This window comes from Palaemon carinicauda, chromosome 27, assembly GCF_036898095.1.
Source record: "Palaemon carinicauda isolate YSFRI2023 chromosome 27, ASM3689809v2, whole genome shotgun sequence".
In the NCBI taxonomy this organism is placed as follows: Eukaryota; Metazoa; Arthropoda; class Malacostraca; order Decapoda; family Palaemonidae; genus Palaemon; species Palaemon carinicauda.
Window position 1 is genome coordinate 33,830,356 of NC_090751.1, and position 12,707 is coordinate 33,843,062.

General features: G+C 44.3%; 1 protein-coding gene across 2 annotated transcripts in view; it reads right to left on the reverse strand.

The window, feature by feature from the left end:
• Positions 1 to 12,707, reverse strand: part of Coprox (oxygen-dependent coproporphyrinogen-III oxidase) — an 85,134-nt gene that overhangs the window by 9,694 nt on the left and 62,733 nt on the right. For both annotated transcript variants that reach the window (XM_068350999.1, XM_068350998.1), the window contains exon 8: positions 2,950 to 3,119. In XM_068350999.1, the coding sequence (XP_068207100.1) occupies positions 2,950 to 3,119 (170 nt within the window). The remainder of the gene's footprint in view (positions 1 to 2,949; positions 3,120 to 12,707) is intronic.

Sequence of the window (12,707 nt, forward strand, 5' to 3'; positions counted from 1 at the left end):
TTGGCATGACCTGTAAAAGATGAAGAAACTGGACTAGTCCTGGGAAAATGTGTCTCCCTAGGACTTGTAAGGTCAGGACTGTACCTGGAATGTTTCGAAGGCTCAGCTTGTTGAAGCGGAGATTGATAATGAGGGAGAGGCCAGCTCTCAAAAGAAGAACAACGGATGTCGTCTCTTCGGCAATCACGAGTTGGTCGGTGGTCATGGACCGGAGAAGAGTCCCTAATAGAGCAACAGAGGACAGTATCTGGGGAATGATGGTCACGAGAATGCAAGGGATGAGCCCAAGCTGGTGAGAGGTGCTCCCACAAAGAGAGGTAATGATCATGAGCTGGCAAGAAACGATCACGAGGTGACCTGTAAGGGTTTAGAACAGGGAAGTGACGATCATGAGTTGGCAAGTGACTATCCAGAGCTGGGATCAGCGCTTGCGAGCCGGCACGTGAAGGTCGAGGAGTTGGTGAACGATGAGAAGCTGGTGCACGGCGAGGAGGTGAATGCTTGCAAACTGGTGAACAATGAGCAGTTGGCAAATGACAATCAACTAGAGAATGATGAACACCGTAAGGCTGGCAAACGAGTCACTGGCAAATACTGAGGAGATAGCAAGTGATGAGCAAGCACTGACTGATGAAGAATTTAAAGGGGACGATCACAAGCTGGCGAAATGTGTAGAGTAGTTGAGTGACAAGAAGAGGCATAATGGTGACAAATGACGATCATAGGAAAAAAAATGACTATCGCAAGAAGAAGAGTGATGGTCATTAGGAGGCGATGGATGAGCAGCTGGTGAGTGAGGAGATGCTGAAGGCTAACGTCCAAAAGGAGACTGTGAAGATCGTTGATCCTTAGGGGGAGTTGAAGAGATGTCTCCTGGTAGATGGAGAAGGTGATCCTCTGGAGGGGAGGCGAGGACTACGCTCCCTTGACAAGGAAGAGTGACGATCCTTGTGATGGAGAGGGCTTCCATCCTAAACGGAGTGCCGGTGAGGAGGAAGAGAGAAGACTCGTCGTCGGCAGCGAGGTTCCTCAGCAGGGGAGACCTACCCCAAAGGGAGGGGCATCAGCTGGGAAACAAGATAACGTCTAGAAGGCCTCAGGAACGGAGTCTCTTGGGAGGGCCTCACTTGCAAACAAGAGAGGTGACTACCCTCAGGAGAAACCTGCCTCGGACTTTGCTCCTCCCCCGAAGGAAGTCAGCTCAGCATGGGGGAGAGCAGAGTCTTTGGTAATGGCCGCAGCTGCAAGCGATGGTAAAGAGAGAGACCCTCTGTACTCATCAGTGAAGGGGCCTCAACTTCGGAAGTGTCAGCTTACTCTCAACGCCAAGTTGAAGAAGTTCTAACAACGACACCTTCAACGAGGGACCGGTCATTCCCAGCAATGCCCAAACCTGTAAAACATTAGAGAATGAGAAAGTTGCACCCGATGAAAGGGGCATGACTGCTTCTCTAGCGGAAGTAGGCCTGTCTCTTGAATCCCAAGGTTCACTTAGTGTTAATTGGTCTACGCTCCTGTTCGACCATTCCCAAGAGAAGACAGATCGAGCAGGAGCTTCCGGAAGAGATCAGGGGGTCCTTCCGCCGCCACCCAAATCTCTCCAACTGGGAGACAGACCACTCCTGGCATTCAGGATAGGTGTTGTCAGGGTCACAGAGCTGCCCTCACCAGAACGAACACAAAGAATGCGGGTTCGTCTCGACGGAAAAGCAGGAAAAGCAACACAGTCCAAATGGCAAGTCAAGAGGGCAAGCGGAGAGCGACAACGTCCGTTCTCCATTGAGCCAAAAACAAAAGTGATAACACAACCCAGGTGTGAGAGTGTGAGCAGGGTAGCAGGCTACCCTCCCAGCACCCCCTGCTAGGGTGGTTATCCCTCGCTAAAAGTCTTACAGATTGTGTTCCAGCTTCGCCAAAAGTAATATCCTATAAATAGCGCTGGGTTTGTATTTAGTGTCGAAACAAAGATTCTTTATTCCTTTAATGCTACTATTCAGTAATATGGATGATGGATATTATAATAAAAAATCACTAATATAGATAAGTATATTAAGAAGGGAAGAGGTGAAACAAGAGAGATAAGAACATGCCAGTGATAGGGAGAAGGAGTGTGGGGCATCAGCAGATCAGATGGATGGATGTGGTGAGGAGGGATAGAGGTGGGGGGACTGGGGGAAGAGGATACAAGGAATAGAAATAAATGGAGAGAGTTAACTGAGGCAGCTGATCATGCTATACAGTGGTAATAAAAAGGTGGAAAGAAGATGGGTAATAGCAGATGCAGCATAGGAAGCTTTATTAGTGTCTGAATTTCCTTTAATGCTCCAGCAATCATGGATCCAGTAATTTATGCCTTTATACTAGCTTCATATTGAATACAATACAATCTTTTGGAGACCCATTTTTTTTTTAAATTAATTGTAAAGATCTTTTTTAACACTTCTAGTCACTTAAATATTATTTCATACAAAATAATTTCTTATGATTAGCTATTTTGTTATAGAAAAAAAAATAAGACACTCCAGTTCCGGTTTAATCGAAAACCAGAAAATGGCAGGCAGCCAGTAGTCCTGCACATGCATATATAGATTTGAATTGGTGGAATTTGGGATATAAAACCCATCTATGACCAAAGGAACTCCTGGCTTATAAACACTTCATATGCAATCCACTTGAGCTTAAACTATTTCATGAACACAAAAAAATCAGAATAAATTTCCAAGGCATTTGAAATATAACAAAAGACAAACTATTTTATCTTCCCACAAGGACAATAACATTAACAAATACAGTAATAAACAGTAAGAAAATAAAAGCATTTTAACACGGATTTACTTTCCTTGAAAAACACCCAACTTGCTGTCATCAACTTGCCTACCAAAATTTAAGTGGTCTTTTTTTTTAGACCCTATAAATAACAAGTGCTAAATTTGCATACTAATTACTTACTGCATGAAGGGGAAGAGACATTAGTATACTCTCTATACGAGCATTAGGTGTGGCAAAACCAAACTTGGTCCCTCGATCGTACACCAAATTAAATTCTACATAACGACCACGTCTTAATAGCTGCCAACGTCGTTCTTCTTCAGACACAGCATCATTTTTATGCTTTTTTACTGTAAAAAAAAAAAGTACCTCAAGTCAATAAATATACAACACAAATATTTTCCCTTTTAACGAAATGAGTAGGCTACTTTTTCTTATTATCTAGTATGGTAAAACAATCCTAACAAGAATAGTTCTGATTTGATTTTCAAAAAATAGGATAAAGCTATAAAAAAAATCAAAACAAGTATTAAGGTGGACCTTCTGTCTAAATAATTTTACAACTGAGCAATGGTAACCTCCAAATGGACAATAAAAACTTGACACAAATACTTACTTTGTTTCACAACATACCAACTAATTACAATTATATCACAATCATGGTATGCACAAATCCTTAGCACTACATTTTCCATTCAAAAAGTTTCTGCTAACTGAAAATGGGCCTCAAAGATAGTGGAGTTTCAGGTGGGCAAGAGCATCCCATTTTGTGCGTCTAGTCTGTTGACAACATAGCTTTGTATTACTATAGTTTTTGCCCAAATGAATTAGCAAAAGCTTGCAGCACAGTTCTTCAAGTTGCTATTCTGGTGTGAAACTTTCTCTTAAGTTTCAGAGATTAATGTTACAAATATCCCTTTGGGGGTAGTAGTGCCATCAGTGCATCTTACATGGTGCACTATAGGCATTACTTAAGGGGGGCTGACCGACTAGTGCCCTTTTTTAAGGATAGACTGACATTCATACCACTTAATAAGGTGACATAGGACATCTCCAAATGGCATAGGATTTTTGCCTCTGACATTCGGTTTTGCGACATCAAGGGCGAATTATCCTGAAAATTAGTGTTTTTCAAATTCTATCTTCTCCCTTGATAATTATTAAGAAGTGATGTAGACCTCCAACAAAATCAGTTTTTTTTTTTTTTTTCCCTAAAAGTAATTTTGCTATATATGAACTTTTTTCATTATGGTGAAAAAATATAAACTCTAAAAATCAGAGATAGAAATTAAGAAAAAAATATGAAGAAAAAATTTAAAAAAAAGGGGCAACATTTGATTGTTTTATAATGTCTTTCTAAGTTCTACTGTACACCAAATTTAAATGTTATATCTTTAAAATTAAGGGAAAAGATAGAATTTGAAGTTCAATAAGTATAGTTTTGAGATACGGGCATATTCTCTCTCTCTCTCTCTTCTCTCTCTCTCACTCTCTCTCTCTTCCTCTCTCCTCTCTCTCTCTCTCTCCTCCTCTCTCTCCTCTCTCTCTCTCTCTCTCTCACTCTCTCTCTCTCTCTCTCTCTCACTCTCTCTCTCTCCTCTCTCTCTCATCTCCTCTCTCCTCTCTCTCTCTCTCTCTCTCTCCTCTCTCTCTCTCTCTCTCTCTCTCTCTCTCTCTCTCTCTCTCTCTCTCTCTCTCTCTCTCTCTCTCTCTCTCTCTCTCTCATCTCTCTCTCTCTCTCTCTCTCTCTCTCTCTCTCTCTCTCTCTCTCTCTCTCTCTCTGTGTGTGTGTGTGTGTGTGCTATAATGATATTAGCCTCTTTTTTGGGCTCGGCCATGTCGTCCTGATGGAAGGTTCTTTTGGTAGCTTTCTAAGGGATATTGATACAGTGATACTCCCAGAGAATTTAACCGTAGGTCTCCAGAATTCTAACTCCTGGCGCGAGTATCCTTAATATATCTTTAAGGATATCGCATAATATCAGGGGACTAATTTTTTGATACGACACATAGCAATCTTCACCCCGAATAGATTTAACTCTTTGAGCGGGAAGAGTAGCGAACAAAAGGGGAGCCGTTATCAAGGTACCCGGTGGAACTCCTCTCCGTACTACAATGGCCCATTTCCTTTAATCTGTAGCATTTAAGATAAGTGCGCTCCCACACTTCTCTCGGTGTTTGTTACTGATTTTGGAATATTATAATGCTTTCTCCAGCATCTTCAGCCTCTGGAAAGTTGAGTATCTAATCTTTCCTGTGTTTAATTATAAGCTCCCGTCTCACAGTTAAATTCGTATAATTTAAGTGTGTTAAGTTGAGCGTAGCCGACACCGGAGGCAGCAATTTTGAGACCGCTGTCGCACGTCATAATGTGTTTTTATTTAGTCAGTAGTGCGACACTCCCGGTATTTAGCTATAAAGAAAACTTTTTAGCTAGTTAGGCAAATTATACTAGTGAAGATTTCGCATACATTATAACTTCCGATATGTAACATTACTTTCGTATACCATGGGGACCCCGGTGGTATCATACTTGGCCGCGGCCCCCACCAGAGTTAGGCTAGCTTAACTCATAATGTATACGTTAGTAAAGTAATTCCCCTTGTTTACCCTCACCGTATCGTTCCCTATTAATTCGGATGGGGATAGATGTCCCCTAGAATTTATGGATATGGTTCGATACTTTTCTCTTATAGAGAAAAGAGGCTAAACCCTTATTCCCTCCCTGAGCGCCGACATTACAAGCAGCAACCTCTGTCTTTCGTCATTGCTGCGAGTAGTAAACTACGGCTTGACTTAGATAGTCATATACCGTCTACCTTCTTTGCCGCCAAGTATCCCAGCTTTGAAGTAAGACGGTAGCTCAGGGTGTATTGTATGGTCTTGCAGCCGACAATGTCGCCGACAGGGGAATCTTTGTTCCTCTGACATCCACGACGGCGTTGGCACAGGAAGCCATGCTTCCTTAGTTTACAGCCGAAAGTAGACGGCATACCTGCCGCCGCCTTTCTCCCCTGTATACCATAAGACTACGTCTTGCCACCGACAATGTCGCCGACAGGGGAATCTTTGTTCCTCTGCCGCCCACGACGACGTCGGCACAGGAAGCCATGCTTCCTTAGTTTTCAGCCGAAAGTAGGCGGCATGCCTGCCGCCGCCTTTCTTCCCTGTAAACTTTAAGACCCTTTTCACTCCCTTCTCTGCCCTTTAGTGTCGGCCTAGCCGTCACAACATTCTTTCGCCGGTATTCAGACAGTCATCCCGGCTTGCCGGGTTGACTATGTTGCCGGCTGGGACCCTACCAGCGGCGGTTAGGTTGCCGCCTCGGCCACTTCCTCCTTATGTCCTTCCTTCACCGGAAGTGAATGCCCCGGGGGGAAAGACTGAGCCGGCCCTGACGGCTGCCGGTGGGAAACCCATTACTGTATACTGTTGAGAATTCTTCAGTCCTCTCTTGGCCTGCCATCAACAAACCTTGCAACCGGCAGTACAGCCGGCGGCAAAAGTTGTGGTTGGATGGAAGCTAGAATCAGATGCATTCCTCCCCTTCCATTAGAACTCTCATTCTGGCAAGGAGACAGTGGGCGGCAGTAGCCCTCCTACACTTCCATTTATTGTGCTAAACCAAAATAATAGGAAACCCTCCTTTCCATTCTCTCTCTCTCTCTCTATCAGTTAGTGCCGCCAGGCACTAGCCTAACCCCGGTAGTATACCGGTAAAACTACAGTATAAAACAATACAGTAGTTAGTAATACTACAGTATACAACAATACAGTAGTGGGTAAAACTACAGTATACAACAGTACAGTAGTTGACAAAACTACAGTATATAACGATATAGTAGTTGGTAAAACTACAGTATATAACAATACAGTAGTATAAGTATTTCTAACATACTCTGTGTATCCTATCACAGTCTATTGTTGGGACCGCATATCATGTTGAGGTTGAAGTATTCCCTCAACACCCTGATGAATCCTTTGATTATCGGGACACTTATGGAACACCGTTCAGTATTAATATTTTACAGGTAGAGAAGTTAGTATAAATAATCACTAATTCCGGCTATACGTACGTGAGTCATTCCATCCTGTATTTTCCCTTATAAGGAATCTAAATATCAATATTGACGGAGGTCTCAGCGATTGCCTGGGAGAGGAAACACAGATATGTGTCTTTCCTATTTCCTTTCTAACTTACTATCCTAAGCTATTAAATATAATAGTAAGTACTACTATTAAAAGTATGCCTTTATATCAACGATATAAGCAACTGTATACTCATTTCACCTTTTTTCCTTTACAGGAGGAGCTAAAGGTGACATGTGTAGTCGTGTTCTGCAACCACAAGAGTAGGGACTCTTATGGGCATATGATATGCAGGTCTCATGGCCCCTGCTGCATCTTATCTGGATCGACTGATGTAATGAGACCTGAAGGGTTGCTCCAACTGCTCGACCTTGCTAACCAATGGCTTTGGAGACGAAATCCCTGACACCACGGAGTCAAGAGATACAGCAAGGGAAACCCTTCGAAGGTGGGTAAGAGGGTTCCAGAAGAAGTCTACGGGACCTTGAAGTCTACGGAACCTTACCTACCTAACAAATCTATTAGGTGCCTTCTGTTCCCTAAGGCTCACCCTAGTGTGGTAGTGCCCCAGGAACAAGTCCAGCCTCCCTTCATTCAGCTGAAAATGGACGTGGACATCAACAAGGCACTGGAAGGCATGGACATCCACCAAGAACGGATGTCAGTGGTGTCCACCGACACAAACAGGACCTACTGCAAGAAGGCCCTGAAGAAGAGGTGGTTCAGCCACCCACGGGGGAAGAAGGATCAGTTTCGACAGTGACTGAGGACCCCCAGTTCACTGTGACGGCATATCAACCTATGCCGTCAACCTCTTCAGCCCCAACACCCCAACCAACTACACAGGTTGACAGGAGCGAAGCACTCTTAAGAGTTGATCCAGCAGATGTTGGCAGTGTTCCAGAAGGAACAAGAAGAGATAAAGCAAGATCTCAAAAAGACAAAGAGAGGTAAAGGAAGGGAAACGCCCTGGTGCTTCCAGGGGCTCTGCTAAGCCCCTTAGAGTATCTCACCTCCCTCACTGCTCCGAAACCAACCCCTGGAGGTATACGGAGCACATGCCCATTATGAATGGGAAGCTTTATATCTCCGAAAAGTTGGGGGCCAAACCCCTTGAAGATCTTCAATTCTGGTCCAACTTTTCAGCATACCCAGATTGATATGTGAGACTGCGAGATGAACCTGCATCCCGCGAGGAGACGGTACCCAAGGAAGTCATTGTCTTTGAACATGACAAGGCACAAGCCATCCTAACCAAGACCCTGAAAGGTGCCGGATAAACCAACTCCAAAGTCTCGGCATTGAGCAAGAGGCACCCAACCTTCATTGCTCCTTCCTCCAGAGCTTTCCCTTTTTCGGTGAAAGCCCTTGACTGTGTTATGAAAGCAGTCGAAAAGGGCAAACCTTGCCCAGTTCTAGAGGAATGTAAACCATTATCTCTAGCCATGGCTACCTGCGAGGAGAAGTGGAAAGAAGTACATCTAACCTTCTCCGTCTCGAAGTTGGATCCGGAGATAGCAGGCCAGCAGTTCAATGAGAACCTTCCAAAGTTCCCAGACCATCTTTTGGGAAGGGAACAGGAGACGAAGGAAAGACTTGCCGCTTCCTTGTCTCATCAGAACTGCCTGGAATTGTGTGCAGGTCTAACCAATGCCCCAGACATGTACATGGTCTTGGCCAAGTCCCACATGGGTAGCCTACCCTCGTGAAGGACCTATACGCCTTCGTCAGGTCAAGGATGACCTGTAGAGAGCATATGTTTGCCGCAGCAACGGTAAAACATGAACCCAGGAAGCTGATCTCATCATGCATCTGGGACAAAGACCTTTTCCCACAAGATGTGGTAAAAGAAGTCATTGCCAAAGCTGCCACAGAATAGGAACCTTCTCCACAAGTGGGGAATGTATTCTAAAAGGAAATCATCCTTAGACAGTGGTCCCTTGCCTAAGAACAAAAAGGCAAAGAAACCACATAGACCTGCACAACTTCCGGCCATGACCATGGCCACAGTGCCTCAAATGGTAACCCAGCCGCAAACCACCTTCCAGATGGTCCCTCAGCAGCTGGTGGCCCAATCACCTGCTTTCAACCCAGGTTTTGAGAGGCACACGACTACCTATCGGCCCTACAAAGGTAGAGGCCCAAAAAGAGGCTCCTCAAGAAACCCCTCAAGGGGTAGAGGAGGACGCAGTCACGGAAGCAAGTCCGCAGGAACCTCTAAGCAATGAGAGGTTCCAGGTAGGAGGCAGACTCTTCCACTTTCGGGATCGTTGGACCTTCGATCCCTGGGCCCACAGCCTAATCATGAATGGATTCGGATGGAAATGGAACAAAATTCCACCCCCTTTTCAGAATTCTTCCAGCACTCCACCCCCTTGTTGGAAGAATATACCTCAGAACTCTTGAACAAGAAGGTAATAAGGAAAATGAAGTCCATCAGATTCCAGGGAATGCTGTTCTGTGCTCCCAAGAAAGACTCGGACAAACTCAGAGTCATTCAAGACTTGTCTCAACTCAACAAGTTCATCAACAACAAGAAGTTCCGGATGCTTACCTTGCAACACATAAGGACCCTTCTACCAAAAGGGGCGTACACAGTCTCAATAGACCTGACAAATGCTTACTGGCACCTACCAGTCAGTCACCCCCTCTCCTCCTACCTAGGATTCAGAATACAGAAGACAAAATATGTCTTCACAGCCATGCCCTTTGGGCTAAACATAGCCCCAAGGATATTCACAAAGCTAGCGGATACAATCGTCCAACAATTACACTCCGAAGGTATTCAGGTAGTAGCATACCTGGACGATTGGTTGGTGTGGGCAGCATCCAAGACTACTTGTCTGCAAGTGGCCGGAAAGGTGATCCAGTTCCTGGAGCACCTAGGCTTCAAGATCAACCGCAAGAAGTCTCGCCTTTCTCCAGCTCAGAAGTTTCAATGGCTAGGAATCCATTGGAACTTACAGTCACACCATCTCTCCATTCCACTAAAGAAGAGGAGAGAGATAGTGGGAGCTGTCAAGAGACTAATCCAACACAAGAGGATTTCAAGATGCCAACAGGAAAGAGTATTGGGCTCTCTCCAGTTTGCAGCAGTGACAGACCCGGTGCTAAAAGCACGATTAAAGGATGCATCAGGAGTCTGGAGAAGATATGCATAAAACGCTCAAAGAGATCAATTAAGGTTGACGCCGACCCGATTGCGCGCGCTATTAAGGCCGTGGTCAACAGCAAAGAGCCTAGCACGGACAATTCCCTTGAAACCACCACAACCATCAGTAGTGATACACAGACGCCTCCCTAGAAGGATGGGGAGGCCATTCGCAAGAAAGGAAAGTGCAGGGGAATTGGTCGCACCAGTTCAAAACCTTTCACATCAACATATTGGAGGCTATGGCAGTCTTCCTAACGTTGAAGAAACTATCCCCTTGCAGAGCAGTCCACATCAGACTGGTCCTGGACAAAGAAGTGATAGTAAAATGTCTAAATCGACAAGGCTCGAGATCATCTCACATCTATCATGTGATGCTAGCCATCTTCTACCTGGCAAGGAAGAAAAGATGGCACCTATCAGCAGTTCACCTTCAAGGGTTCCGCAATGTGACAGCGGATGCTCTATCCAGGCGAAAGCCTATACAGTCAGAATGGTCCCTAGATGCAGACTCATTCTCCTTCATCTCGGAAAAAGTCCCGGAACTGCAGATCGACCTCTTTGCAACGAGCGACAACAAGAAACTACCTCGTTATGTAGCCCCTTACGAGGACTCTCAAGCAGAAGCGATAGACGCCATGTCTCTCGACTGGAACAGATGGAATCGGAACTACCTGTTCCCACCAACCAATCTCCTGCTAAAAGTCCTCGACAAGCTAAGATCTTTCAGAGGAACAGCTGCAGTAGTGGCCCCCAAATGGCCCAGAAGCAATTGGTTCCCTCTAGTTCTAGAATTGAAGCTGAAGCTGTTTCCTCTGCCGAACCCAGTTTTATCCCAACTGGTTCACAAGTTGACTGTCTACGCTTCATCCTTGAGAACCAACATCTCATGATTTTCTCGCCCTAGCAACGAAGAAAAGGTTTGGGATCTCAAAGGACAAAATCGACTTCATCGGAGAATACAAGTCAAGTTAAACTCGGAGACAATATGAATCATCTTGGAAGAAGGAGGTTTCCTTTGTGAAAGCAAGGAAACCAACAGAAAATCAATAGACTTCAGTCTTTCTTTCTTCATTCACCTACACGACCAAGGCCTGGCTTCCACCACAATAACTGCGTGTAAGTTGGCTTTGACTAGACCTCTCAGGTGAAATCTTCAATAAGATACCAAAAGCATGCACTAGACTCAAGCCGGCAACCTCTCTAAAGCCCATAACGTGGTCATTGAACAAAGTCTTGCACTATGCTTCAAATATGAACAATGAGGATTACACCCTAAAGGATCAAATACAGAAAGTTATACTTCTGTTTGCTATGGCCTCAGGGGCTAGAGTTAGCGAAATAGTGGCCTTATCCAGAAATGAAGGCCATATTCAGTTCACAGAAAAGGAGAACTGAATCCCTTCCCTGATCCTACCTTTCTCGCCAAAAACGAGCTGCCCACCAAAAGGTGGGGTCCTTGGAGAATCTGCCCTCTGAAGGAAGATGTCTCTGTATGACCAGTAGTGTCTCTCAAGGTTCTATCTTCAAAGAACTTCAGACTTCAAGGAGGGACAGCTCTTCCGAGGCGAAACTTCAGGATCAAACTTATCCCTAAGACAACTGAGAGCGAAACTCACCTACTTTATTCGCAGAGCGGATCCTGACAGCACATCCGCAGGTCACGATCCAAGGAAAGTTGTTTCTTCACAGAATTTCTTTCAACACATGGACTTTGAGAGGCTCCACTCATATACGTGGTGGAAATCATCCAGAGTCTTCTATCAACATTATGCGAAGCAAGTGCACGAGATAAAACACTTTGTGGTGGCAGCAGGTAGTGTCATAAAACATGTCGTCTAGTGCTGTAATGAACAGTGGACTGTTTTGGGACTCAACAGTGTATCGGGTGCATAGGTATTATTACCTTCGAGTGAAACTCACTATGGTGATTAATAAACTGTTCCATACAGGTGCAGAATCTAACCAATAACACCAGTGCCGTGTGAACATTTGAACACAGTGTTGAAGCATATCCAACATCTGAGTGAAACTGGACAGGTTTAGCTTCCCATTCATTTGAGTGGCATTTTTATAATGAATTCATATATGTATATTCTTCCCTTTCAAGTCAGAAATATATATAACCATGATGTCTATATATGCAAGGTTAGATTCCTACTTATGATGTATACGTTGATATTTATTTTGCTTATGAAAATAAAAAAGAAATATGTATCTGCATCTTCTTTTATCCCTCAGTATACCAAATAAGAGTCCAGAGTTTATTCTATTTTCCTTAAATAGAAATCTTGATAGTACCAATGTCCAAAGTACGAAAAGGTAATTTCTAGAAAGTTTCCCTTGCTTCCTTATGGAGATACAAACTTTGAATCTTTATAGTCGAAGTCGACACTTTCCCTGCAGGGGGCAGGAAGCCCTAAGCTATTTCCAAGCTTGGTGGATATGACAAATAACGGTACAGTAAAGTCATATATACAGGTCTAGTAGACCATATAAGGAACTCATTCAAAGTAAAGGCACTTATATAAACCCACAGATAAAGTACTTTCAAGTTAATTCTCTGGTAAGCTTCCATCAGGACGACATGGCCGAGCCAAAAAAAAAGGATTTTAAGCATAGTGAAAAATCTATTTTTGGGTGAGATAGCCATGTCATCCTGATGGACCCACCCTTCTTTCTTATATGACCCCACCCG